Source organism: Mastomys coucha, unplaced genomic scaffold (genome assembly GCF_008632895.1).
Source record: "Mastomys coucha isolate ucsf_1 unplaced genomic scaffold, UCSF_Mcou_1 pScaffold5, whole genome shotgun sequence".
Lineage (NCBI taxonomy): Eukaryota > Metazoa > Chordata > Mammalia > Rodentia > Muridae > Mastomys > Mastomys coucha.
In genome coordinates this window covers 6,789,435-6,815,757 of record NW_022196911.1, presented here as the reverse complement: position 1 = coordinate 6,815,757, position 26,323 = coordinate 6,789,435, and the positions used below count along the sequence as shown (strand labels likewise).

General features: G+C 45.3%; 1 protein-coding gene across 3 annotated transcripts in view; it reads right to left on the bottom strand.

Moving 5' to 3' along the window:
* Zdhhc14 (zinc finger DHHC-type palmitoyltransferase 14) overlaps positions 1–26,323 on the bottom strand; it is a 99,926-nt gene that overhangs the window by 53,545 nt on the left and 20,058 nt on the right. For all 3 annotated transcript variants that reach the window (XM_031350644.1, XM_031350645.1, XM_031350646.1), the window contains exon 2: positions 13,169–13,327. In XM_031350644.1, coding sequence (XP_031206504.1) covers positions 13,169–13,327 — 159 coding nt within the window. The remainder of the gene's footprint in view (positions 1–13,168; positions 13,328–26,323) is intronic.

The following is a 26,323-nucleotide window of genomic DNA, read 5'->3' as shown; positions in this document are numbered from 1 at the left end:
GAGTGGGGGAGAGAGAGGGAAGGAGAGAGGGAGAGGGGAGAGAGAGGGAGCCAGGGAGAGAGAGAGGGAGAGAAGGAGAAGGGGAGAGAGAGAGGAGAAAGGGAGAGAGAAAGAGAGGAGAGGGAGAGGGAGAGAGAGATGCAGTTGGGGGTCTACCTGGGAATCAAAAGGCCAGGATGTATGGAGGGGTAAGATGAGCAGAGTGTAGTAGGGAGGTGTCTCCTGGGACTTTCTGAGGAACACTGACATTCAGTATGTCACCAGGGAAGATGAATGTTAGGCATCCATGTCTCCACAAGTGGAAGTATCTGGTATCAGCCACATTGACCAAGTCTGGAGCTTGGAAGAGAGATTTGATCTAGAGTTAAAAATGTTCAGAGAGACTTCTGGAGAGCAGAGGGGGCACGCACAGAGCTGAGTTCACATTCTATGACACAGCCACAGAGCATACATAAGACAAAAGGACAGAACAAGTCCAAGAAAGAGCAGTAGGAGAGGGGAGGGAGACGGAGAGGGAGAGAAGGATAGAGAAGGGAGTAGGGAGGGAGGGAGGGAAACAGAGAGGAAGGGAGGAAGGGAGAGGTGGGGGGTGGGGGGGAGTATGGCCAACAGAAACAGATCTCAGTGGAGTAATTACTATGGCTTTTTCTGGGCGTCGAAGAAAAGTGTTTTTAAAACTGACTGCATTTAGACAATTCCAGAGAAAGCAGGCAAGCACTTGGCCAGAGGTCACCCCTCTGTTGGCTCAGACCCAGCAGCACACACAGCCTCGCTCAGAGCAGCCTTTCTGAACTGTGCATGGACATTAACCCCAGGTAGGATGAACCAAAGCTCCAGGAATTCTAATGCAAATGTACTATGTTAAATCACGGTGGCCCTCTAAGGAATCGAGCTGGGAAGATGGCTGAGCATCTGCAAAGATGCTGCCCTTCCAGACAACTGGGCTTCTGTGCCCAGCACCCACAGCTACCTGTGACTCCAACTTCAGGGGATCTGAAACCCTCCTCTGGCCTCCAGGGGTATCTGCATGTATGTGGATATATAGAGAGGCAGGTACATAATAAAACACACATAAACAAAACACATAAACAAAATTTAAAAAGAAAGCAGGTCTTGAAAGTGCATGTACACAAGGGCCCAAGTCTTATATGAGAAAATCTGACAGGCACAGTTAGAAAGACAACCGGGCTGACCGGTCAGCAGGGCAGCAGTTCTGCTTCCTGGATCGGTGGGTTTACCACTGGATACTTACAACCAGTGTCTAATAATGTATGGGCTTCCCAGATCATTAGACTATGGGGAGAGAGAGAGAGAGAGAGAGAGAGAGAGAGAGAGAAGGGCAGAAGGAGGGAGGGAGGGAGGGAGGGAGGGAGGGAGGGAGAGAGGGAGAGAGAGAGAAGGGTAGAAGGAGGGAGAGAGAGGGGGATGGAGGGAGGGAGGGAGAGAGAGAGAGAGAGAGAGAGAGAGAGAGAGAGAGAGAGAGAGAGAGAGAGAGAGCTGGCTCTGCATGGGGAGAACTCTGGTCCCTCTCTGTGATAGTTTCATGGTATAAATGAACAAACTGACATTCTGGCTCTGTGAATTCTGGGTACAGATATCCCCAAAGGGACAGTTCTGCTCTTGGCACCCCAACAAAGGCTGAGCTCTTGGGTCCAAGATTAGAGCGTCCAGTGAGTGGTCCTGCCTTTCCAGTGTGAGTGATCTCAGCCCTGCCTCTTCTCATTGGGTGTTCAGCTCCTTCTTACATCCCTATCTCCAGGAGCTGCCCAGAGACTCTGAGTGACAGACACCTAAAACACAAGACCTTCACTCAGAGCAAGGCTCAATAAAGCTTCAGATTCCTGACGCTGACCCTAGGTAAGGTCCATTAAGCCTATCTGTCTGTGGATCAAGCAAGGGTGAATGGGGTCACTGCTGGGACCACAACAATGCCATGTAAGGGAGTGGTGGGAGTGTCTGCAGCCAACCTCTGTGGAACACCTTGATGACCCATCCCCCTAGGTGTGGAAGACACTTCCAAGTTGCATGTTAGCATGTTCTTTATCCCCATGGAGAAGAGATCTCAGACCATCTAGATCTTCCACTGTGGTCCCACAATGGTGTCAGGGCATCTACAGTTCTCCTTTCCATTCGTACTAGCTGAAATGTTACTCAGAGTCCAGCCTCTGTGCTCTAACACTACCCTTGGGTGTTTGTAAAGGACTCACCTTCTCTGTGGGCTCTACCTCTGAGCTTTATATGTGTCTGCCTCTATTCCCTTTTAAGGCCCCAGCAAAGGGAAGAGGTTGCTTAGAAGAGAGCTCATAGTGGGGTCTTCTGCTGTGGCATTGGTAACACTTTTTTATTTAAGACAACCTAGAAACTCTGCTCACCAAACACCTGCTAATGCTCTTTACTATACTGTAGCACCTTGTAAACTGTGTGTGGCTGAGCAAAAGACAAGGCCGCCATGTTGGTGATGGGGAGTGGGGGTGCTTTGAATATGCTTGGCCCAGGGAGTGGCACTATTTGGAAGTCTGACCTTGTTGGAGTAGGTATGACCTTGTTGGAGGAAGTGTGTCACTGTGGGCATGGGCTTTAAGACCCCTGTCCTAGCTGCCTAGAAGCCAGTCTTCTGTTTGTCTTCGGAACAAGATATAGAACTCTCAGCTCCCCCAGTGCCATGCTTGCCTGGACGCTGCCATGCTCCTAAGTTGATGACAATAGATGAAATCTCTCAACCTATAAGCCAGCCCCAATTAAATGTTGTTCTTTATAAGACTTGCCTTAGTCATGGTGTCTGTTTACAGTAGTAAAACCCTAACCTAGACAGGGAGACAACTGGTTAGGGGCAACTGCTGAATAGCTCTGGGTATCCCTTCAGGCACAGCATCATCCTCAACCAGCTTTTGGGGAGTCCCTATCTCATGTGAATAGAGCTGTGATACACCTCTATATCACTTCTGATATCTATAGGGATTCCTCTTCTTGGTACAAGTGTTCTAGGTCTTCCCAAGGCCTCTGCTCCCTTGACTTCTGACTGCACGGACAGCATCCTCACACCACTCTCACGCCTGCCTGCCTCCTTTCCCTCCCCTTACTTCCCACCCCACATCCAGCTCTTTGTCCTTTCCCCCAAGCGTCTGACTTAACAGGCACCAGCAAGTGTCATGCTCCCGACTCTGTAAAGCTCACCCTGTTTCTGGGTCCCCACATCAATTTTAAGCTGCCACAGACCAAGTTCCGGATGGACATCTGTATTTTATAGACACAGGCCATCAGTTAGGACATATTAAACGTACGGAAACTTCACCTTACTTTTTTTTAAAGCCATGGTGTCCAGCCCTTTGACACTGCGGTGTGGACCTATAAATGTGTTGCTCCACATTCATGTCTATCCTGGGATACAAGCTGCCCAGAGGCTGCAGGTTCAACACGTGTGGATTTAAAGCCTTAAGCTTACACATGGGAAATGTTAAAATCTAGGAGTCAGAGGAATCATCTCCTTTGTGCCCTGGTAGTCCTGCCTCTGAATATTTTCTGGGCTCCATCCAGGCCTCCCTGTACGCCAGCTATTACCTTGGTCTTCTCCAGTATATCCTTGCTCTGTGACCAGGGTGGCCCATCTCCTGGATCTATCCTCCAGTTCGCTTTGCAGTGTCTACACAGGGCACACTTTGAAACCCACACGAGGTCACTTATCATCTGTCCTCAAGGTAAGATAGAACTTCCTGAGCCTGCCTCCTCCCTGCCCTGTTTCATCCTGTTGTGCCTTGAGTCTCTGGTTCCCTGCTCTGCCTTTTTGCCTGTCCCAGCTCTTTAAAGCCTGTCCTAGATTCCTGGTAGAGCCTTCTCATATGCTCTCATATGACCTGTGTGTTCCTGTGCGTTCTTTACTTCCTGTGTCTGCAGGCCTACTTGTAAGCTCATGGGGCAAGACTTCATTCACCAACTGTCTCCCTGTATCACCTAGCCTAGAGCTAGGCACACAACCAACAGTCTATGGCTCACAACTACAGAGCTCATAGTCCTAAGGGGTCCTTAGCCCTGGTACCCATTGCCTGTCTTGATGTGCCCTCATCCAGGGGCATGCATAACAGTGGCTTTTTATCCTGCTACAAAGTGGCAGCATGACCAGAGAGATGGGAAGACGCATCATGTTTCATTCAACTCCTTGGTGAAAAATCAACCCATAAATTGGGCAGGGAAGGAGGTGGTTTCCCAAGCATAAATCCTTAGGAAACTGGTTACTCTTACCATAAGACAAATGGCAAACTTCTCTGCTATATACTGTTGTGAGTTTAACTCCAAAGAGGCAAGAATAAGCTCCAATACTATACAGCAGCTTTGCCAACTTGTAGTGGGAAGGCATGTAACACAAGATTTCCTAAAAGTGCTTGGTGCTTGGAAACAAGTACTAATTCCAATTGTGACAACCCCGAATATTTACCTGTGGGAAGGTTCTAGTTTCCTAATATTATGCCCCCACCTTTCCCTGGTATATTGTTTTTGTTTCTACTCCCCCCCCCTTTTTTTGAGACAAAGTCTCTCTATTTAGCCTTGACCATCCTAGAACTCACTATGTAGACCAGGCTGGCTTTTTAACTCACAGAGCTCGACTTGCCTCTGCCTTGTGTGTGCTGGGATTAAAGGCATGTGTCACCATGCCCAACTCTTCCCAGTATGTCTGAGTGACATAAAGGGATGAGAAAAGATAATTGGGAATAAAGGACACCTCAACAGCGCTGGTGCTAGCACTTGGCGAGGGTGGTCCATTTATCCTGAACAGAGCATCGAAGAAGCTGGACACCCTGTCTTCTCTCTTGTAATGAAGGCTTAATTCAAGTCACTGACACCAGACTTTGCCCACCCCAGGGACACTGCAGAAGGTACAGAGACATTTGTTCACATGAACACATCTGTGCTTGGGTTGAAACAGGAAAGGAAGAAAGGAAAAAAAGAATGAACTTAAGCAATTTTTTAAATGATATTTTTTTACATGTATGTATGTATGTATGTATGTATGTATGTATGTATCTATCTATCTATCTATCTATCTATCTATCTATGGTGGCAGGTGTATTCAAGCCCCAGTGTATGTGTGGAAGGCAGACCCTGGTCCCTCTCAAGAAAGATCAGACTCAGAGCAGGGCTCTGAAAGTGGATATGGAGCTTCTGGACCAGCAGACTTCAGCCATATGAGAAGGGGCTTTTCCTAAGCTTAGCGTCAGGGGCTCTTGTGGGTCCCTCCAGCAATCGGTGAATGGGAATGAGTGTCAGCATGGGCCGCAGGTGGAGACAGCAGGATAAGGAGCCACACATGCTCACTAGCCTTCAAGAGGTCTGACAGGCTCCAGCCAGCATCTACCAGAACCTGGTCAGCATCTACTGGAAACCTGCCAGCTTATGCAAGGTCGTAAATAAAAGCAACTTGCTAGCCCACTTGCAAGATGGTAGTGAAATTGGCAATAGGCCAGCGACAGTGGTCAGTGTCTTACGTTTCATAAATTCTATTACTTGTCTGTGAGGGACAAGGAGCACACAGAGACCAACCCCTGAGGTAATCAACCGCATATAATTACAGGCCTCATCTTCCTACAGACGGTTTCTGTGGAGGCTTGTCATGTCTTTATCCAGAAAAGACAATAATTACATCCCCACAGGTCTGGAATGGGATTTTTTAAAATAAACACCCCCTCCCCCTGTGTGCTTAAAACAGACTCTGTTTCACTTAGTTTTCAATTGGAAATACTTTCAACCTTTTAGAAAGTATAACTTAGCTTATTCCAACAGGCCAGACTGTTTTCATGCCTTGTCCCTTTTAAAAGCATATGAGTATGTATTAGGCTTTCAGAATTAAAGGACATGATGCTCATTATCTAACTGTCCATCCAGCATTGTTCAGCTCAGTACTGACTGCCCAAGTCTACCAACAGTGTGCTGCGGTGTGTGAAATATTGAATGGCCGTGACCCAACAGAACACAACTGGATCCACGGATACCTTAGAAGAAATTTCAGGGCTGGCAAGTTACATGGCTTTTTAAAAAAGGATGCATGCATTTGTGTGCGTGTGTGTGTGTGTGTGTGTGTGTGTGTGTGTGTGTGTGTGTGTGTGCGCAGAATATGAACCTGCTCTATTGTTTTGCTAAATGGACGCAACATTAAACTGCCTCTAGATGCATCTCTCTCCCTCTCTCCCTGTAGACTGGGCCTTAGGCTCATCAGAGAAGCATCTTTGTGCATCAGGAGGAGGTTAAAGCAGAGAGTCGCTCTTCACGTAAGTGACCAGAGTAAGTGACCAGAGTGGAGTGTTCAGGTGTGAACAAGACCTCTATATCACCACCACTGTCCCCAAGGTGCAGGGGACATCATGGGGGAGATTGTAAGAGCCAGATATTGGGGAGACTGCAGTGAATCAGTGTCTTTGGGATGGGACAGGACAGTTGGGCTCAGGAATCCACAAGAGCTATGGTTGCCCACACAGGATCAAGTCAGTCAACACCCAGGCGTGGTGCAAGAAGGGCAAATGAGCCCTGAGCCCTGCATGAGTATCTGTTGACAGCTGGTGTCTGCTAGAGAAAGTAGTTTTTAGAGGTGTGGCTCCTTGTAGCCTGAAAATGCTACAGCAGATGGGAGCCCGTGTGTGTGGATACAGGCAACAAGCACTGGATCCAGTGAGTTATAAAGGGGGGAGGTATGAAGTGGGAGGAGCTGGAGAGAAAGGGGAGTGTATGAAATCAAAGCACACGCTGTCTGTGCATGAAATTCTTGAGGAATAAATATTATAATTTATAACTGAATGCTGTTGCTTTCTTTTGTGTTCTGCCGTTTGTCAGTTTCTACATGCATCAAGAGGTGATGGAAAGCTCTCTTCAGAACTTCATGTTTGGCTGTTTGTACATCCATCTTTGTGGTTGATTTCCCACTCTCCCTCAAGTCATAAGAGGATAGTTTGTACATTATTTGCTTTCTAAAATAGTTTTTGAAGTCTAATATGATTAATTTCTGCTCATGCTACACGAACAGCTGATAGTTGGCAAGTACATTTCATAGAAATAAATCTCAACATAAGTATCACCTTTTATTAACATCTTTGATTTTTTTTTTTTGTATTTTGTTGACCTAAATGATTAAAATAAAGGAGGAAGGGAGTTTGTTTTTCACTCATGTCATCTTATACCGAGCTATGCTTAAATTTTCTAGTAATGGTTGTTTCCTGTATTTCATACAGTGTTATTTGATGCATGCATGTGGATGACAATTTTCAACCATACTCTCTACCACCATATGGTTGCTCTCTATCTATGGAGTGTAACATACACGATGCATTTTGCCTTGGGCCCTGTGTGCTATGCTCTTAAACACTGTTTCTGAGGACTGACCTTTACTCTGAGGCATCTAGGATACCACAGTGCCTGATACACATACATACACAGGAAATGGTAAGATGCAAACAGATGCCATCTCTCGCCATTCTCCTTGCATGATACAATTTCTGTCAAAATTACCAGCTCCCTTACCAGACCCAAATATCTAAGCAGTAACTGTGGAACACTAGCCTGTGTTTAAGGGCAGCTGCCAAGCCAAACTCTGCCACTGCAAACCATGGGGATTGCATGAAGCAACACCTGAAGTCTAGCCTTGGCGGTTAGCACACAGGTAGGGGATGCACTCCATAGTCTTAGCAGCTGTCACAGAGGAAGCTGCCCAAAGCAACCAGAGGGGGTGCTGTGGGACAGGAGGGAACACATGGTAAATGAGGTATGGTTTATATGGACTTTAAGGAGTGTGGGAAAGTACTGCTCCAGACAGCACCAACAGGACCGAGTCCCTGCAGAGGACACTGTTGCCAGGCAGATCAGAAACGACAGGGGGAACAGAAGACTATGGCCTGGGATTTGCCTTGGGTGAAGGAGGCTAGCAATGCCTGGTGTCTCCAGGGCCTGGCACAGCCCCAGGGCTTTGGGCATTTTTTCTTTTGCTCTCTTTTGCAGTTTAACGGCACTGTAGGTGTAGAGAAGGTCCTTTAGCCAGCGAACCCAGTGGGTCAAGGACCAGGCAGCTATGGCTCCAGAGGGTCACTCTCAGCTTGTAGCTGAGATTCCTCCATCTAGGCAATAGTTTACAGATGCTTATAAACCTTCATCTTTGTGGTTGGAAAAATATTGATTCATCCATAGTGTGCGATTATTATCAAGGAAGCGCCTTCTCATTACTAATTGATGGTATGTTAAAAATACCCAATTCTGGTTGTTCTTCCAGACGACAAGAATTGATTCCCAGCACCCACATGGTGGCTCACAACCATCTGCAGCTCCAGTTCTGGGAGATCCAATGCTCTCCACTGGCCTTTGCTGGTACCAGGGACACGACTGGGACACAGGTATGCAGGATACATGCAGGCAAGACATCCATACACATAAGACAGCATCAGAATTAAAAATCTAATTCTGAGAACAACACAAGAGTAACCATGGTAAAAGCTGCTGGCTCTTCTAACACTGATGGGCCCCAGGAAAGAACTTGGACTGCCAGTCAGAGAACCAGGTTCTAGGGAAGGAGGTGTAGGCTGCTCAGGGTCACTTAGAGAACACCCGGTGTGCTTTTGTTTTATTTATTAGCTCCTCCTATCATCCTTGCCCTAATGATTGGAGAGGTGTGAGGTCCTAGGAGAGCAGGGGCAGATCTAAACCCTGGATACTAGTTGCTTAAAAGTACTTTGTGGGGCTGGGGGTGGGGCAGTGGTGGTGCATGCCTTTACTTCTAGCACTTGGGAGGCAGAGGCAGGTGGATTTCTGAGTTCGAGGCCAGCCTGGTCTACAGAGTGAGTTCCAGGACAGCCAGGGCTATACAGAGAAACCCTGACTCAAACAAACAAAAACAAACAAACAAAAAACAAAAAAAAAAAGTAATTTGTGGGACTGGTAGATAATTCAGTGAGTTTGATACAAAGCTTTATGGACTGAGTTCAATCCCTAGAACACAAATGGAGGAGGGACGAAAGCATACTCCTGCAGAGTATCCCATGACTTCCATACACAGGCATGACTTTCATACACATACATGCACATGTATGCATGGGCCCTAGCCTCTCCCCATCATAAATAAATGTCAAAATATTTGTAAGTGCCAAGATTGCTTGGATGAACAGACAGCCTCAAATAGTCTATTCCAGGTGTACATAAGTGATTGATGGTAACACCCAGGAAACTAGTTAGAGGAGGATGATTCAGGGAAAGAGACAGGCATGCAGACACACAGCTAAATACCAGCCATGTGAGAGAGACAGAGAAAATATGAATGTGCTCTCTTCTATTATTGGAAGTTGTCAAGATCCTACTGGTAAAGCAGGGTACTGTCTAGGCCTGCCAGAATGAACCTTGTTCGTGTGTGTGTGTGTGTGTGTGTGTGTGTGTGTGTGCATGCATTGGTGTATACATAGGCGTAGAGGCCACAAGTCAATATCTGTAGTCTTGTTAAACTACTCAGACCTTCTTTTTGGAGACAAGTTCACTCACTGAACATGAGGCTCACAAATTCTGCTAGATCAGCTGGCTGGTCAGTAAGCTGCAGGACCCGCCTGTCTCTGCCTCTCCAGCACTGGGTTTAGAGACATGCGCTGTCGTACCTGGCTTTATACATGGGTGCTGGGGATCTGAACTCAGGGCCTTGTAGGTCAAATACATCACTGACTTAGCCATTTCCCTAGGCTCTGAATCTTGTCTAAATCAGATAGCTGGGTGCAGCCCTGCTGACTTGGGGGTGGGGATGTTAGTGAGGATACTTACAGACCCTTTGTGTGTGCAGTGTCTTAACTGGGGCACTTTAGTGGGCACAACCTCATTTTGATCCTTAGACAAAACATATAAGCTATATTAGGCTCACCTTGTTTTATAGGGTTGGAAACAGCAGGGAGTAATGAGAAACTTTCTCAGCTTCCAGGCTGAGATAAAACCAGACCACAGCCCTGGGGCTGTGTGTTAAAAGCCAGGTCCCAGCCCTCAGTCCTACCTACTGTTTCTGTGGTTGTGCCAGCACTTGGCCCTCAAGAAAGCTCTTCCCTCATCCCTTAACTAAGAATGCAAAGCTCTTATGACTTAGCTCCCATCTAAAATTTATTTAACAAAGAAAAAGAATTTTCCCCACACCATTCCTGCAAGGGAAGGAAAGCCCGTATTCTTCTAACCTGTGCTTCCAATGCACCACTGTCTTCTTTACTTCCTGTAAAAGTAGAGCTGTTTTGGTAAAAAAACAAAAAAACAAAAAACAACAACAACAAAAAAAAACCCTTCTATCTAAAAATACCAGCAGCAACCTTGCAATTATGCTCCTCTGTGGGAGACTTCTGCCTGCAGTTCTATTTCCTGAATGCAGAGGTCTAATCTGTGGCCTGTCACACCAAAGCCTGGTGTTGTGTAATTAACTGGAAAAACCAAGGCTATGTAGGCTTGGATAACAATGTGTGTGTGTGTCTGTGTCTCTCTGTGTGTGTGTCTGTATGTGTCTATGTGTGTACGCCTTTGTGTATGTGTGTGTGTGTGTGTCTGTCTCTGTGCATGTGTTTGTCTGTCTCTCTAAGTGTGTCTGTCTCTGCATGTATCTGTCTCTCTGTGTCTGTCTGTCTGTCTGTCTCTCTAAGTGTGTCTGTCACTGCATGTATCTGTCTCTCTGTGTCTGTCTGTCTGTCTGTCTGTCTGTGTCTGTCTGTGTATGTGTGTGTGTGTGCATGTAGTTCAATCAACAGCTTTATTTTAAACTGACTGCCTGTTACCTCACCTGTCAGAGACCTGGAGATCAGCCCCAGCACTGTGGATCAACCCTCACAGGCCCTATCAGCCTGTCCTCTTAGGCCAGGCTTCTTCTTCCTGCCTCCTGCGCCCAGGCCTTGTCACCTTCTCTTCTTTCCCTTTTCCCTTTGGTGTCTCTGGTTTGTGGGCTTGCCTGTGGGCTGCTGTTGTGACCAAGTTCTCAGAAAGAGTCACCATCGCCTTGTGCCATGGTGGGCTGGTGGCTCTTGCTTTCACAATCGGTAGCAACCACCAGAGGAAATACTATCATAAATTGTTTGACGACGGCAAAAACATGCCACCAACCGTGAAAATTCACACATAATTTTAGCAAGGAGATTTGCACCCTGTTTGTCTGGCTTCTTTAAGAGACATGAGTGCTGGTGGGCAATGTGGGATAGTATTGGGACTATATGAATCTGTAGGAAGTGACTCCAACAGGAATTTTTAAAACATAACCAACTATGAGATGGGAAAGGTTTCCTTTTTAAGCATGATTACAGCTCTAGCCCAGAGACAGGAATCAGGATTGAGACAAATGGGTACAAATGAGCAAGTGGGGACAAAAGGTTAGAAATGGGTACAGATTTTACAAGTGGTAAGGAAGGAAACACTTTAGATCTGTATACAACATTTCGTATTTAATCAAAATGCAGCCTAAGATAATCTCTTCCCCTCACCCCCCCCAGCACACACAGGAAAGAACACACATGCACACACACACACACACACACACACACACACACACACACCACAAACCCAGAGTGTTGACATGACAATCTATTGCATGTTGTACCAGACCCAGGGGTCAAAATTAAAAGGTCCTGAGGCTGCTCAATATCCCTTCAGGCCGATCCCTGGATGGCACTGAAGCCACCACGCTGTCTTAGCCCCAAATGTCTTCAAGGTAGGTGTGGAATAGCCACTGGAATAGGTTTTGCCACAAAAGGTACCCAATCACACCTAAGCCTGTCATATGGCTTTATAGGAAACCCATGTGCCTTGCATGGAGGACAGGGTCTGATTCTGTTTTCATAATTGAGAGCATGACATTGTATCAAGGCTTGCCTAGGCAAAGACACTCAAAAACATCTAGGTACTAGCAGTAACAGTAGCAGTAGCAGCAGCAGCAACAGTAATAGCAGCTAACGCTTCCTCTAAGCTTGGAATTATTCTGACTAATTTGTGCCTGTCTGTCTATGTCATCTTTCAACTGTCCACAACAGAGATGAAGAGACAGCAGCAAGGTTTAAGTAGCTTGTCTAAGTCATACAGGGGGAACACTTGGAGCCTAGCCATCCCATGCCACACCCTTGGCTCCTCACTATGTGGGAAGGGAGAAGAAAAACCTGAGTTTCTCCACAGTGGATCACAGACTAACAGAAACTTAAGCTAATAGACACCAAGACAGATACAGACAGAGAAAACATGGCCCTGGTATCCAACTGCAGATTATTAAAGTTAGGGTAAAGTGAATTTAAGATTAATACGATCTCTTGGTGTGACAGAAGTTACATTGTAAAACTTATTTTTTTCTCAGGCAGAATTGAGACTGGAAAATTCTGAGACTGAAAGAGAGTGGTGGAAATCAATAATGTGTTTCTGATAGAGACGTGGTTCTGAGAGTGCCCATCATCTCCTTCCAGGCACGATGGAAGGGGCAATGTTTTTAGTTTCATGTCGGGGGGGGGGGCAACTATAGGAACTGCGGTCTTCTGCAGTGTGGCCAAGCCCTACTCTGTCCCTGTTGTCACCGTCATCTCTTGGGAGCTATGTTTAAGATGGAGGATAGCTATGAATACCAGCCTTCAGCCTGAAGGAAGAGGAAGCCCTGCCACAAACCCAAGAGTCTGGGATCCAGGTCTCTTGTGGAAGCCAGAGTTGGGTCAATAGCAGGCTGTACATAGCCAGGGACTTCCAAGCTGGCACCTTCTCTCTGCCTGTCCCCTCCACCCTGCCTGAGGTCTAGCTCCATGTGGAAGTTGGCTGTTTCTCTTTCCCTCCTTCAGATCCAAGGCCTCCCTAGTCTCCAACAGACACTTCCAAGCAGTGGGGAGGGGTAGGGATATGCACAAAGTCCACGCTTCAATGTGTGCAGCCAACTATGGGGCAACAGAAAGACCCAGGACTGCAATGGCTTTATTTCATGTATCTGCTTATCTGGCATCCGGGGGAACAAAGGTCCAGTGGCTGGGAAAAAAGGTTCAGAGTGTGGCAGGGTTAAAAAATAAAAACCCACAGTAAAACAGAGTGTCCAGTGGAGGCCTGGTGACTGCGTTTAGCGGAGACAGAAAGGGCGTTGACATATTAGCCTTTAGTAGACACATTAAAGACAGGTCCCCTCCATTTTAGCACCCGAGCAGGTGCCTGCTGCTCTTGCAGCATTCCAGGTCCTACTCACCTACGCAGTTATCACACAGGCTGCAGTGGGAGGCTCGAGGGGGGCGGAAAATCTTGCAGGTAAAACAGTACTTTAGTTTCACAGTCTGGCCATTGATGATGACTTCTTTGGTTCTGGGAGGCGGGCGATACCCCCCTGAACTGGTGCCATTGGCAATATCTGTGGGAGGAAGGAAACACAGCACACACCTTCAGAATGCCATTTCAGCTCTGTGGTCCCTGTCTCCTGACTCAGGGGCCAGGTCTAGTTGTGGTCAGTGTTCCGAGGGCAGCGGCCACCATATTTGACTGCTCTGGGTTAGCATGTGCAAGGGTTTTTTAATGGAGATTCTGGCTGAGCCTGTTCCTACAGGCCAGAGACCATTTGCTGGGACTCTGCTCAAAGGCTGAAAGGGTATATGGTCCAGTCTAGTAGAGAGACGATCTCCATTGGGCTATACCCACTCCATTCTCTGCAGGGCGTGTATAGGAGACAAGCCTTAGGGCTACTTGATAAGAGGTATCCAAGTGACTGAAGGGAGTGGGGTGGGGCTCCTCCTGATCTGGGTCAAGACCCTAGAATGATATTGGTTTTGTTACAGCAGCCAGTCTTGTCCCAATTAACTCAATGATCTCTTTCATTTTCCTTTTTGAACTGAGTCTTCAAAGCCAGCTGAGGTATCTCCTTGCTTTGCCCACTGGCCTCAAAAGTAGCAGAATGGGAAGGCAGGAGAGAATATCCATTTTAAAACCAGGTATTTTCTTGAACAATTATTTAATAGATATATTAAAAAAAACACTTCTGTGTTTTGTTTAGAATCTTTTTTATTTTTAGAGCCAGTTTTAAAATGTTAAAGAAGCCAGGCGGTGGTGGCGCACGCCTTTAATCCCAGCACTTAAGAGGCAGAGGCAGGTGAATTTCTGAGTTTGAAGCCAGCCTGGTCTACAGAGTGAGTTCCAGGACAACCAGGGCTACACAGAGAAACCCTGTCTCGAAAAAACCAAACAAACAAAAAAAAAAAGTTAAAGAAAATACAAAAACATCTCTATTTTTTCTTTCAAAAATTTACACTGATTTGTGGGGGGAAAGGAGGAGCATACTGTGTGTGAGTGTGTATGTATGTGTGTACTTGTGTGTATTTATGTGTATGTATACACAAGCTAAGACAGTCAGTTCTTTCTACTGTGTGGGTCCCAAGGTTAGAACTCAGGTGGTCAGGTATTGTGGCAAGCACTTTGATCCATAGAGCTGGCCCCTAAGTCTATTTTTTTAAAGATTCTGTATCTCACAGACTAGGTTTCACCCTGGTCTCCCATGAGAGTAAGTGGGCAACTGGTTATGCCCCCACCCCTGCACACACACTGCCTTTTGATCTGATGTACAGCATGACTGAGATCCCTGCTCTAGAGGAAGCTATGGCTTCCAGCTATGCTCACACGCTGATTCCCCCCCACCCCCCAGGCATTCTAGGCTTGGAGCAGGCAGCTGGATAGTGACCATCCAGAGTCAAAGAGAAGAGCAAGAACCTTGCGAGGGCTCTTGCTAAGGCCCTGGAGTGGTTCTAGGGATCTTCGGAGCTAGTGGATTAAAGATAGATGCTCTGTTAACTCATACCCACTCTCACACATGACAGACACACTTCTGCAGATTCCCAACATGGCAGGCATTACTGTCGTCATCGACACAGGCCCTCTACACTAACAACCCAGGTGGGAGTTACCTGGAGAGCTCTGACACATAGGGTATCCTTGTCTTAACCTCAGAATTCTGATTTCCTTGGGGATCTCATTGGGGTGGGCAGAGTGAGGCATGGTGATTTAAAAGGCTCCTCTCCAAGATACTCCAATTGGTGGCCAAGGCTAGATAGAACTACTGCTGTGGGGTGAGGTCCACACAGCATCCATTTTACACAACAGCTCACCAGAGAGGCAGGCTCTTAGCTCCTCCTAAACATTGCATAAGGATCTACATTTTTGCCCAGGATCTCCAGTGACTCCTACACTTAAAGACTTGGAACCTGGGTACATAGTGGACACAACTTTGCTCAAATGAGGGGACATGCCACCAAAAACACCCAGCCTCCCCAGCCACCTCACTTAGACTTAGCTATACTGATGGTGCCCAGAGGGCCATACTCTTCTGCCCCCCACTGATGGCTGACTCTTGACTCAGTATCTCTTTGGGACCTCAGCTTTCTTTTAAAGGCTGTGGGGTGCAGATCCTCTGCTTTAGTCTGTTAGCCTTAGGCTTTGGTGGCAGTGTGAACACCAAGCCCAGTGGTAAGGAGGGCCTCGGGGGTCAAGGAAGGGCAGGGTGGGAATAATCAGGACAATCCTGGGACTAGACCTCTTGCTTAGAACCATTAAGTATCCATGGGGCCAACTCTAGGCCATGGGGGTTGCCTTGCCAACCTGGATACTTTTTTGGTACCCTCCCCTAGAATGGCACTCCGGTGATCTCCCCATCAAGTGATGTTAAGGCCAGCAGCATCTAGAGTACCTGCTGGGAAGGGAGTCAGAACTGGATGATGTGGCCGCCCTAAGTACCAAGCTGGAAAGGATGGTCTCAACAGTGAGGGAAGATCTCTGTGAACACCAGCTGGGTGGCCTTGAGGCCTAAAATAATAAGAACTTGGTAGTTTTACATCATCTGTGACATGAACTAGGTGTACTTAGCACTTCCAAACAGGGGTTTAAAACACTGAAAGACCAGTTACGAAGAAACTCAATCAGAAAAGCTTCGGAGCTGCTCTCCCCATGGCAAATTACGCAGAAATGGCAGGGCAGGCAGCACCAGCACCTTGTAAAAAGCCTAGTTTTGCAAAACATAAGTGAGCCTCTGTGGGCGTTCCTCACAATACTCTATTGATCTTATACTTCCAAAGCCCTTCTTTAGGAAAGATTAAGCCTTCAGGATACAGAGTGAGCTGAAAACTAGGATTCAACAGACAGAGCAAACCATAGCTTAAGAAGCTAGCCCAAACTCCAAAACTCTTGGATGAGATAATCGGAGAGTTGGTATGTTAAAAAAAAAAAAAGTTGAGGGATCAGAAGATCAGATTCAGGACTCAAGTGTGCCATTAACTGATGGGAGAATCAGAGATAAAAAGAAAAACAAACAACAATAACAACAACAACAAAGATAATAGGATATTTACAAAGGGCTGACCCAGGCAGCTGAGGCCGTCTTCTGTGGCTGCCAGTCTAGCCATTCACACACACACACACACACACACACACACACACACACCTGTCTAGGTTTCCTGTGCCTTTGGATCAGAGTCATTCATTCCTCCAACAACCCTCAGGCAGCCTCCTAAATGTCCACGGAATCCTCAGAGCTCCCCCAGGCTGCTCTTTCTATAGCAGTCTAACATGGAGCCTGCACCCTAAACCTTGCAGCAGCTCTGTGCTCTCACGGGAAGCCAGCTGTTGCACAGTGATTCTTGCCCCCAACCCTGTTTCGTACTCGGGCATGGGGGTAGGGTGGATAATCTCATCTTTAAGGTCCAGTTCAGGCTTCTCTTCTGACGTTAGAGCTGGCATGTCACCCATGGGCTCTCATTGTGTTTAATTCAATTTGTTCTGTCACCTGAGCTCTGCTGAATCTATACTAAGTGGTGGCCTCAGCACCTGGGGCTTCAAATACTAACCTAAAGACAAAAGTTTTTCCTCATCGTTCAGACTGAAGCTGGTGGCAGGTCACAAAGCTCATCACCCATTGAGCTCATCAATGCCTGCAGCCCCAGGTATGTAGCATAAAGGGTGCTGTAAAGAGTGTTCTGGTCTAATCCCCAATTATTCTGTGTGGAACTTTGTGTGTGTGTTGTGCCCACATGCACAACAATTGTGCCTCTCTTTCTTAGAGTGGCTCTTTGTGGTTTAAATACAGCTTTTGAGAAAGAATAATCAAGTCTACAGTAGCTAATGGTTGAAGAACACTAGAATTTTGGCGTGTGTGTGGTAGGGGTAAAATTGGTTAGCAGCTTTGCAAGCTTGCAGGAATTACTACTTCCCAAGGGTATTTTGCACAAGTATTCTGAAGGAAAACACAAAAGCCTGAAGTGGCTTTTACATTCATAAAGATCCCTCCTCCTAATGATTGGGAGTTGTTAGTAGAGAGTTGCAAATGATAATGCATACTTGCCTGGCACCAACCTTGTAATCAGACCTGTGGGTGGAGAACTAAGGGCCCTAGGGGACAGGAAGGGGAGGTTGGCCACCTGTGCTCTGGTGGGAGACCAACAGTGAAGGGGAGGTATCTCTGTGAAGGAGAAATCTTGGGCTAGCTAGAGACTTCTGGTAACTGTTTCTCAATATATGGCTGCTTTTTCAAGGCCCGTCTTTGCAAGGGAAGCCATTATTTTCATTTGAGAGACCACGGTGCTTATAACTCGAAGCTGATTTTCACTCCAAACTGCTCCAGGTAACTAAGACTGCTTTCTTAAAACAAACGAGAGAAAAATGTCACCTTTGAAGATGTGGATTAAGATTCTCTTGCCAGCTGAAGGCTTCATCTGGAGTGGCATTCCCTTGTGTACAGAAGTTTCACGGGCCATTAACCAGCTGACAGGGCATCTGCCAGAGTGGTGGGAACCTCTGCTAACAGGAGTTTAGTCAGTGTGAAGTGTGTGTGTGTGTGTGTGGGGGGGTGCAGATGTAACTCATACTCTGGTCTGCAAGACTCTACTGCAGTCTTGGAATATATGGTTGTTCACTGCTACACACACAGCCGTGGATTTAACACATCTAAATATCCAACAGATGTCTGCTAGACACCTGAAAGTCTTCTGAGTGCTATGGATGCAGGGTAGGAGAAATCCTTTGTCCTTTGTTGCACAGGCTCTAGGGAGAGCTTTACCTTCATTGTTAGGAATTAAAGGTGTATACTAAGGGTAGGTCTGCATTCCAGCCAGCCAGAGGTGTATCATTCCAACCAGATCACACAGACCTAGAAGGTCTTTGGATGTGATCTCTTTCCAGAGCAACCATGTTGCTGACTAAATATTCCTCTATGAGAAGCATATGTTTCAGAAAACTGAAATGGAGAATGCTACCAGTATATGTATGTGTGTGTGTATATATATGTATGTGTGTTTGTGTGTGTGTGCGTGTGTGTATATACATATATACATTATATATATATATATATATATATATATATATATATATACACACACACACACACATAATTTAGTGGAAATGTTAGGCCTCAGTGTGATGTTTTAAAAAAGAATGGCTCCCATAGACTCCCATGTTTAAATACTTGGTCCCTAATTGGTTGAACTGTTTGGAAAGAATTAGGAAGTGTGGCCCTATTGAAGGAGGTATGTCACCAGGAGCAGACTTTGAGGTTTTACAAGTCCATACCATTCCCAGTTAGCTCTCTCTGCTTCTTGGTTGTGTCTCAGGATATAAGTTTTCAGCTGTTGCTCTAACACCACACTTGCCTGTTTGCAGCTCCCTGCTATGATAGTCATGGACTCACCCTGTGGAACTGTTAGCCCCCAAACCTCTTTCTTCTATAAATTAACATGACTGTGCTATTTATCACAGCATAGAAAAGTAACCAAGATACTCAAGAAAGTTTGAATTCTCATGTTCAGTCATGTCATAATTCATAGAAAGATGCTATAAGGCCTACATCTATCAGAGGCTCCTCTCTTTGAGGCTACTCAGATCACAGAGGACATTACATATTATATATATGTATATAATCATTAGTGTAACTTAAGATGGAAGAAAAAGAAAGTGCTTAGTCACCATGATCTTTTAGTTTAATTAACCAAGCTAGTCCAACGCATGCTCAAAACAAATGAAAATTAATGATGATCTTATTTTGGGGGCACACTTTTCCAGCTGGATGCAAAGCCTCATCCTTGAGTATAAAAGGAAGAAAAGTGCCTTTGTCCTTGCAGAGTTTAAGTCTCTTCAAATGTTGTCAGATTTCCCTGCACACATACCCACAGAACCGCTGTGCTGTGTAAATGAAAATGAAAATGGCCTTCTGAAGGCCAAAGCTCCACAAATCTGCATGTGTTTGTACTCTGTGGGGCATAGATTCTGCGCTGTCAGAGACGACCCAATACTGTACACTGACAGGGATCAGCCTGGCTTGCCAGTGTGTGATTGTGAGATAAGCAGAGGAGAACAAAGGAAATGGTGGGCACTGAACACACTGTGGTAGGTCATGCTTTGGTGTCACCGCCAGGAAATTTGACAGGCTTCTACCAAAGCTCAAGGGGCATCGATATGAGGTCATCGGTGAGGGCTGGCCTCTATCTCACTTGGCACACACTATGATAAGATTCTATCTGTAGGTCTAAGGAAGTCAGCAGCACAGAAGCAGGGGTTATTTATAAATGTGTGGTTCTTTAAGGAATAAAAATGTTCACTTGGGGGTCCCACTCTTTTTTGCCTCTCATTAGGATGAGTAAAAATCTTCAATGGGATTACTGATATATAAGTCTCTCTCTCTCTCTCTCTCTCTCTCTCTCTCTCTCTCTCTTGTACAGTAGAATCCTCTAGAAACAAATACATAACAACTAATAATAGGTAGGACCCACATGAAACAAACTATAAAACAATATGGAGTCTCTGAGGAGATTTTGATGCCCCCCCTCCCCCGACCAGGGCATCCAGTGGCATGGAGGGAACTGCAGTGTTTGAATTGCACCTACTCTACCCAGATGGCCTGGTACACCTATTTGAGTGCCCATGAGCTCTACAGATGATTCGAGAAACCTTGACAGACTTAATAAGATAAATCTGTGTTTCACCTTAAAAAAAAAAAAAGGGGGCTGAGGATATTTGCAAAGAGAAATAATGAGGGGTAATAAGAGGCCCAGGGGTAAATGGAACAGTGAAACAAAGGACCAGTGCTTACTAAATAGACACAAATTCTCTCAAGATTTATCACCTGATAAACAGAACTCAAATTAGCAAAGAAATACAGATAGATTTGTGATAAACAGCTTAAGAGGAAGAAATAATCTAAAATCAGAGCCATTCCTTTTAGATATATAGCAACACTTCAAATATTAAAAACCAAAAAAACATAATTAAAAAACATACAAATTTGAGATCATTTAAAAAATGTTTTGCTATGTTTACTTATCTCTATGTATATGTAGGAGTGTGCGTGCACATATGCACACATGTACACCAGCATGGAGGCCTGAGGACAATCTGCTAGGATTAGTCTTTCCCCTTCACCGAGTGGGCCCCAGAGATTGAACTCAGACCACCAGCATCAGCTGCAAGTGAGCCATCTTGCTGGCCCCTGGTGTTTAAGCATATATAGCAAGACAACCTGCATAAAGAACACATAGATGCTTTCTCATATAAAATTGAAAATTATATGTCAAAACCCCCATAAAGGACAAGTGATAAAGTAGAAAAGTAATTTTCGCAAGCATCACGAAACCCTGAAGAAACACTTGCCAATAGGCAAGAAAGACAAATATTCTGAGAGGAATGTGTATGTGTGTGTGTGTGTGTGTGTGTGTGTGTATGTATGTGTGTATGTGTGTGTGTGTGTGAACTGTACAGGCAACTCACACAAAGAAGGTGAGAATAATCCAGGAGTTTATTTTCAAAAAGGTTTGTGAGTCCTGATCAACTCATTGAAACAAGTGTGTTCTAAGGTGATTTCTCAGTGATAATGTTAAGAGTAGAAATACAGATTTATATGCTTTTGGTAGCGATATAAACTAGTATAACCCTTTAGGGGACAAGGAAGTTCTGTCTATCAAAACTCTAAAGACAAAACTCTGGGGCTGGAGAGACGGAGCAGTGATTAAGGGCACTCACTGCTCTATAAGTTCTCAGCACCCACACTGTAGCTCCCAACCATCTGTAACTCCGGTTACAAGGGATCCACCGCCCTCTTCTGGCCTCTGTGGGTGTCACACACATGTGGTACCTGTATAGACGTGCACGCAGGCAAAACACTCACACATAAAACAAGTCTGAAACTATATAAATCACTTGGCCCAGGAATAACACAATAGGAGTTTATATATTTGGCATAAGGGAAACATCATGAACATTGAAGACAACATGACCATTTACGATTAAAACCTGGGAATAAGCGCAGGGTTAACATGAGGACAGATAAAGTATGATTTGATCATATACTGAACTATTATAAACCCAGTAAAGCTGAGGTAGGATGGTGAACAGCCTATTAGGGGAAATCTGCTTTCAAAACAGCAATATACAATGTGACCAAATGTTTGTGTAAAATACGTTATTCAGAGAAAAACCAGGATGTATCAAAAATGTTAACTGCAGATATCTCTGACTTAGGACTTAAAGCACTCTTAGGTTAAAATCTATTTGAGTTTTCTTTATACTTTTCAAGTTTTCATAAGCAAAATATATTGATTGCTTCATCATGAGAAAAAAAAGTTATTTTTGAAACAGATTTTGTTGGGGCATAAAACGTTCACAGGAGACTGAGGTTGTTTTAATGCCCCGATAGTCACAAATGTAGACGATGTGGAAAGCCCTCTGCTGCTTAGATTAATTACAAGTTCAGAGATTTTATTGATCATTTCTGGAAGCTGTCCTCTGTGCCTTCCTAAAAGACTGTGTATGAGACATTATTCAGAGACTCACGTCATTCCTGCAGCCCAGAGGAGAAGGTTCCTCCAGTCATGGCTGGGCCACTCCAAGATCTTGGGCTTTCAAGCTGTCTCCTAGGCACACAGTGATCTATGATGTACGGGGCCAAGTCAGAAACCCAGGTCCTTTAATATACACCAACCCTGCAGAACATTCACCTCTTAAGAAAACCACCTTATTCTACTTAGAATTCTTTGATCTGCAGAGATATTATGTAGACCTTGCACCAGGAGAAACCAAGGGGGGTGGGTAGAAGGGGTACTTTACCGAGAGTCAAGACCCAGAGCCATGTTGTCTAAGATTGGTGCCCACTGGGTGACTGAACCTCTGCTGTGCAGAGGTAAAGGCAGAGACGGCGCTTAGCTTTGGGTGTAGAATTCTATACCAGACTTTCCTGGTACTCAGTCTTCTGATTCCACCGACCATGGCTTCGCTTTGGACTCTTTTTAACATTTGTGTGGTTCCCTCTGGAGGACACCGAGTGACTTGCCTGTGTTCTCTGTTGTGGGTTGGATGAGTCTACAGGCCAGGTCCCCAGGGTGCCCTGTTGGGAGGTGCTGTGGATCCTTAGGAGAGGGAAGTTATGGCCATGGCCGGTCTTTAGGTCATTGATGGCATACCCCTGGCTGTGCTTTAAATGTAAAATGTCATCCTTAGGCTCCTGGGTTTGAACGCTGGGTCCCCAGCTTGTGGCAGTACATGGGAGAAAGTGGGTCATGGGGCTGGGGCCTTGAGGTTTTACAGCTTAGATCTGCTCTCTGCTTCCTGACACAGAGGCCATGTGGCTAGCCAGTTTCTTGCTCCCAATGCTGTGGTGGAGTGTGTCCCCTTAAATTCTAACTTAAACTGTAAGTCAGAAAATACTCTTCCCTAAATTGCTTCACATTGGTGCTTCGGTCACAACAATGAGTAAGTAACTAATACATCCTGAAAGAGATTGTAGACCCTGGCCTTCTAGCACTCTCTTGACTTACAACATGAACGGTTTCTTCTGACACATGCTCCCTCAGATGTCACCAAGGGTCTTACCAGAGGCCCAGGACAGTGGCACTTCCGGAGTGGAACAGTGAACCAAAATGAAATGCTTCTCTTAATAAGTTAGTTATGTTGTATATTTAACTAGTTATGGAAAATTAACCAATGCCTTCTCATATGGTGTTTTTCTTTATTCTCACAAACAAATATCAATGTGTAAAAGGACCAAGTAGATAAGCATCCAGCACATGCCCAGACCCAACATACTTAGCCTAGATCCAACCCTCCAGTGGGCCAATACTCTCAGTTTAACATCTTTGTACTAACATGATAAGAGAAGCCAAATAGTCTTGCTTTCTTAATTTCTAAAGATAGCCCGGAAGAACTTAATAGATCACTGCCATTTTACCTCCCACCTCATAAACACTTTGCTGGCCCATGGCACCTTCCAATGCCACCACTAAGTCCCCAAATGAAAACCAGACAAAAACCAGACGCATCTACAGGCGATTTTATGATTGGCAACATTGACTTTTTCCGTGCCATATTGGTGCTTACAGGTTCTCTAATAAGGGACCCTATCCACATTGTGAAATCACATTGTAAGAACGAGAGAACCAGGATGAATTATCAAGTTCCTATGGTTAATAAAATCTGTGTGTGTGTGTGTGTGTGAAGTTTCAATGTTTTAGCAATGATTTTCAGAGACAGCCAATCATTCAGTAAATACTTGTCACATTGGATAGAAAACAGAGAGAAATGGGCTTATAGTTCTAGCAGTTGGTTGAAATAGCTACCAGTTCCTACATACCAAAAAGTATACACAACCACAGCCTAGCTGGAGATAGGTGTGGTGTTTGCAGTTGGGCTGAATACGTTTTTGCATTATGCTATGGCTACAAGCCTATGGCGGTCAGAAAGTGGAATGTGGGACCCTGTGAGACTGACTTCTCTTGTGAGAGACCCTCATCCACATGTGCCCAGAGAGGTTGCATGGTGATCCCAGTAGCTGTTTGGCCTACCCTGGCTTCTAATTGAGACCTAGGCAGGAACAATGAGCCAGCACGGAGCTTCAGCCTAGCAACATGGAGTCCAGCTGAAGTTTCTCTATATGTCTTCTCTTTGAAGCATCAAGGTTTGCCCTGTTCCTTCATGACAAAGGCCCTAGGCCTCATGCCACAGATGGGCTGCAGAGCTCTGGGTATCAGTCCTCAGTTGCCAGGTCTGACTGAGGCTCACTCTTCACACGAGACACCTGCCAACTGTCCCTCCTGGCGTTTCTCTGCAGACAGCCCTTTGAGTCAAGGGACTGAAAGATTTTGTTAGATATTTCACAAACACCTATGTTTCTCATTGTCTCTGGAAACTTTTAGATACTAAGAAGAGCCAGTCCTGGGACTCTGTGAAGGCAATATATAGGTGTTTAGCTTTCCAGCTATACTCAGTCCCTCACAGCCAAACACAGGATCTAAGACTGAGTCAGCTGTGTTGTATCTGCCTTGACAGCCCTCAGGCAGCTTTGATGTCAGGTGTGTTGCCCAGGCTTATCTGATGTTAGGATGTCGGGTCTCACATTTAGATGCCATTGATTTGGGGTCCCTAGAAGGGACTTGTTTACTTGCGGATGTGTATGGTTTATAAGAGGTGAAGTGGCATGGTGCGTTACTTTTTGCCACTGTGGCCAGAATACCTGACACAAACAACTTAAAGGAAATATCTGTTATTGGGTTCATGGTCACAGAGGGCTTATTCCCAATTGCCTGGCCTCCTGTGCTTGGGCAGAACATCAGAGTGGCAGGGACATGTGGCTGAGTCACTTCTTGATGGACAGGGGGAGACTTGGAGGCCTGAGTTTAGAGTGCCCTTGGGGGCTTCCTTATACTAATTGAGGGGTTGTGAGTTAGTGAGAATCGCTGTTTGTTTGTTTTTTAATTTTTCCAACAGAAAAAGCAGAAAGATGGGGAACACAAGAGAGGATAAGGCACATACAGCCCCCCATTCCCTGGTATACTTTCTCAGTGCTATGTCCCTCAACTCAGCTCCATCTCCTACTTATTTGACTTCCCAATAATCCTCTCCTATTAAAGAACTTATTAAGGGTTAATCCATCAGTTATGTCAGCGGCCTCAGGATCTAGTTTTCTCCGGACCCACAATCACAGACACACCCAGAGGTGTGCCACACTAATTCTATAGATATTTCTTAATGTACTCAACATGCCAATCAAAACTAGTCATCAAACATGGGTTAAAAAAAGAAAGAGTATGGAAAAATGCCTGGCCAGGCTCTGATTCTTAGCAAGACATCCATCCATGTTCAGTTTCTCATTCATTATGCACTATCGGGTTTGCAAACAGACACAGTGGCCAAGATGGTGGCTCATGATGCCTGTATGTCCAGCTTGCATTAGCCCTTGGCTGTTTCCACAGTTTTTTCCCACTAGTGCCTCCCTAACCCTGACCCTAACTCCCAGAATGCTTGTGAGAGTCAAGTAGGAGACCCATTGGATCTCACTGTCCCAGAGGGAAGGCATCCTTTTTGAGCAAAACTGGAACTTGCCCCAGCCAGGAACGCAGTGAGCAATGAGTTTTAAACAGCCATCTACTCAACTTTATGTTTTCGCACTGATTTGCGAAAGGTTTGTCTCCTGATCAGAAACAGAAAGAACACACACATGAACAATTGAAATCACTCACCAATCTATCAATTAAAAAAGAAAAAAAGAAAAGAGAGAGGATTCCTTATAGTTTTGGTCACTTCCCCAGGCTTCTGGATGTTGTCATCTTAAGATCACAACGCAGACACAATTTTGTATTTCATATTTGCATGTGCTATCAAAATTATGCCCTGATAAAGTTTTTTTTTAATTTTTTTATTATTCTTTTTTTTCTACACTCCAGATTTTATTCCCCTCCCAGTCCACCCTCCGACTGTTCCACATCTCATATGTCCTCCCATCTCCACCCCCAACTCCACGAGGATGTCCCCGCGCCCCCCATCCTATCGTTGTCATCTTAAGATCACAATGCAGGCACAATTTTGTATTTTGTATTTGCATGTGCTATCAAAATTATACCCAGATAATGTTTATAAGCCGTTGATCTTTTCTGTTTTCAACACTAGAGACTGAGCCCAGAGCATGCTGGGTACGTGCTCTACCACTGAGCCATTTTGTTAGCACAGCCAAATAGTTAGTGCAGTGAAATATTTAGTAATGGTTGTCAGAGTTCTGCCACATTGTAATGATCCATTTCCTCATTGCCATGCATTTAAGCTGCTTCTAATTTTTATTTATTCGGTATGGGGGTGGTGGTGTTTCAGTTTGTCTTCCCTGAAGCCTTGGAAACGAACATCTGCTTCCAGTTTCTTTCTTTCCCATACAACTTTCCCCTCTTTCTGTCATTCCCATTTCGCACGTTCATTCAGATGCCCACTGACATGGAAAGGCGGCTCCTGACTCTTCCGCTGTGAGTCCCAGGTCCCCAAGAACTTTCCTTTTTGACTCTTTCAGGGACAGCACATTTATAACTGTTATAATTCCAGATAACATTGGGGCATCATGGCTTTTTTTTTT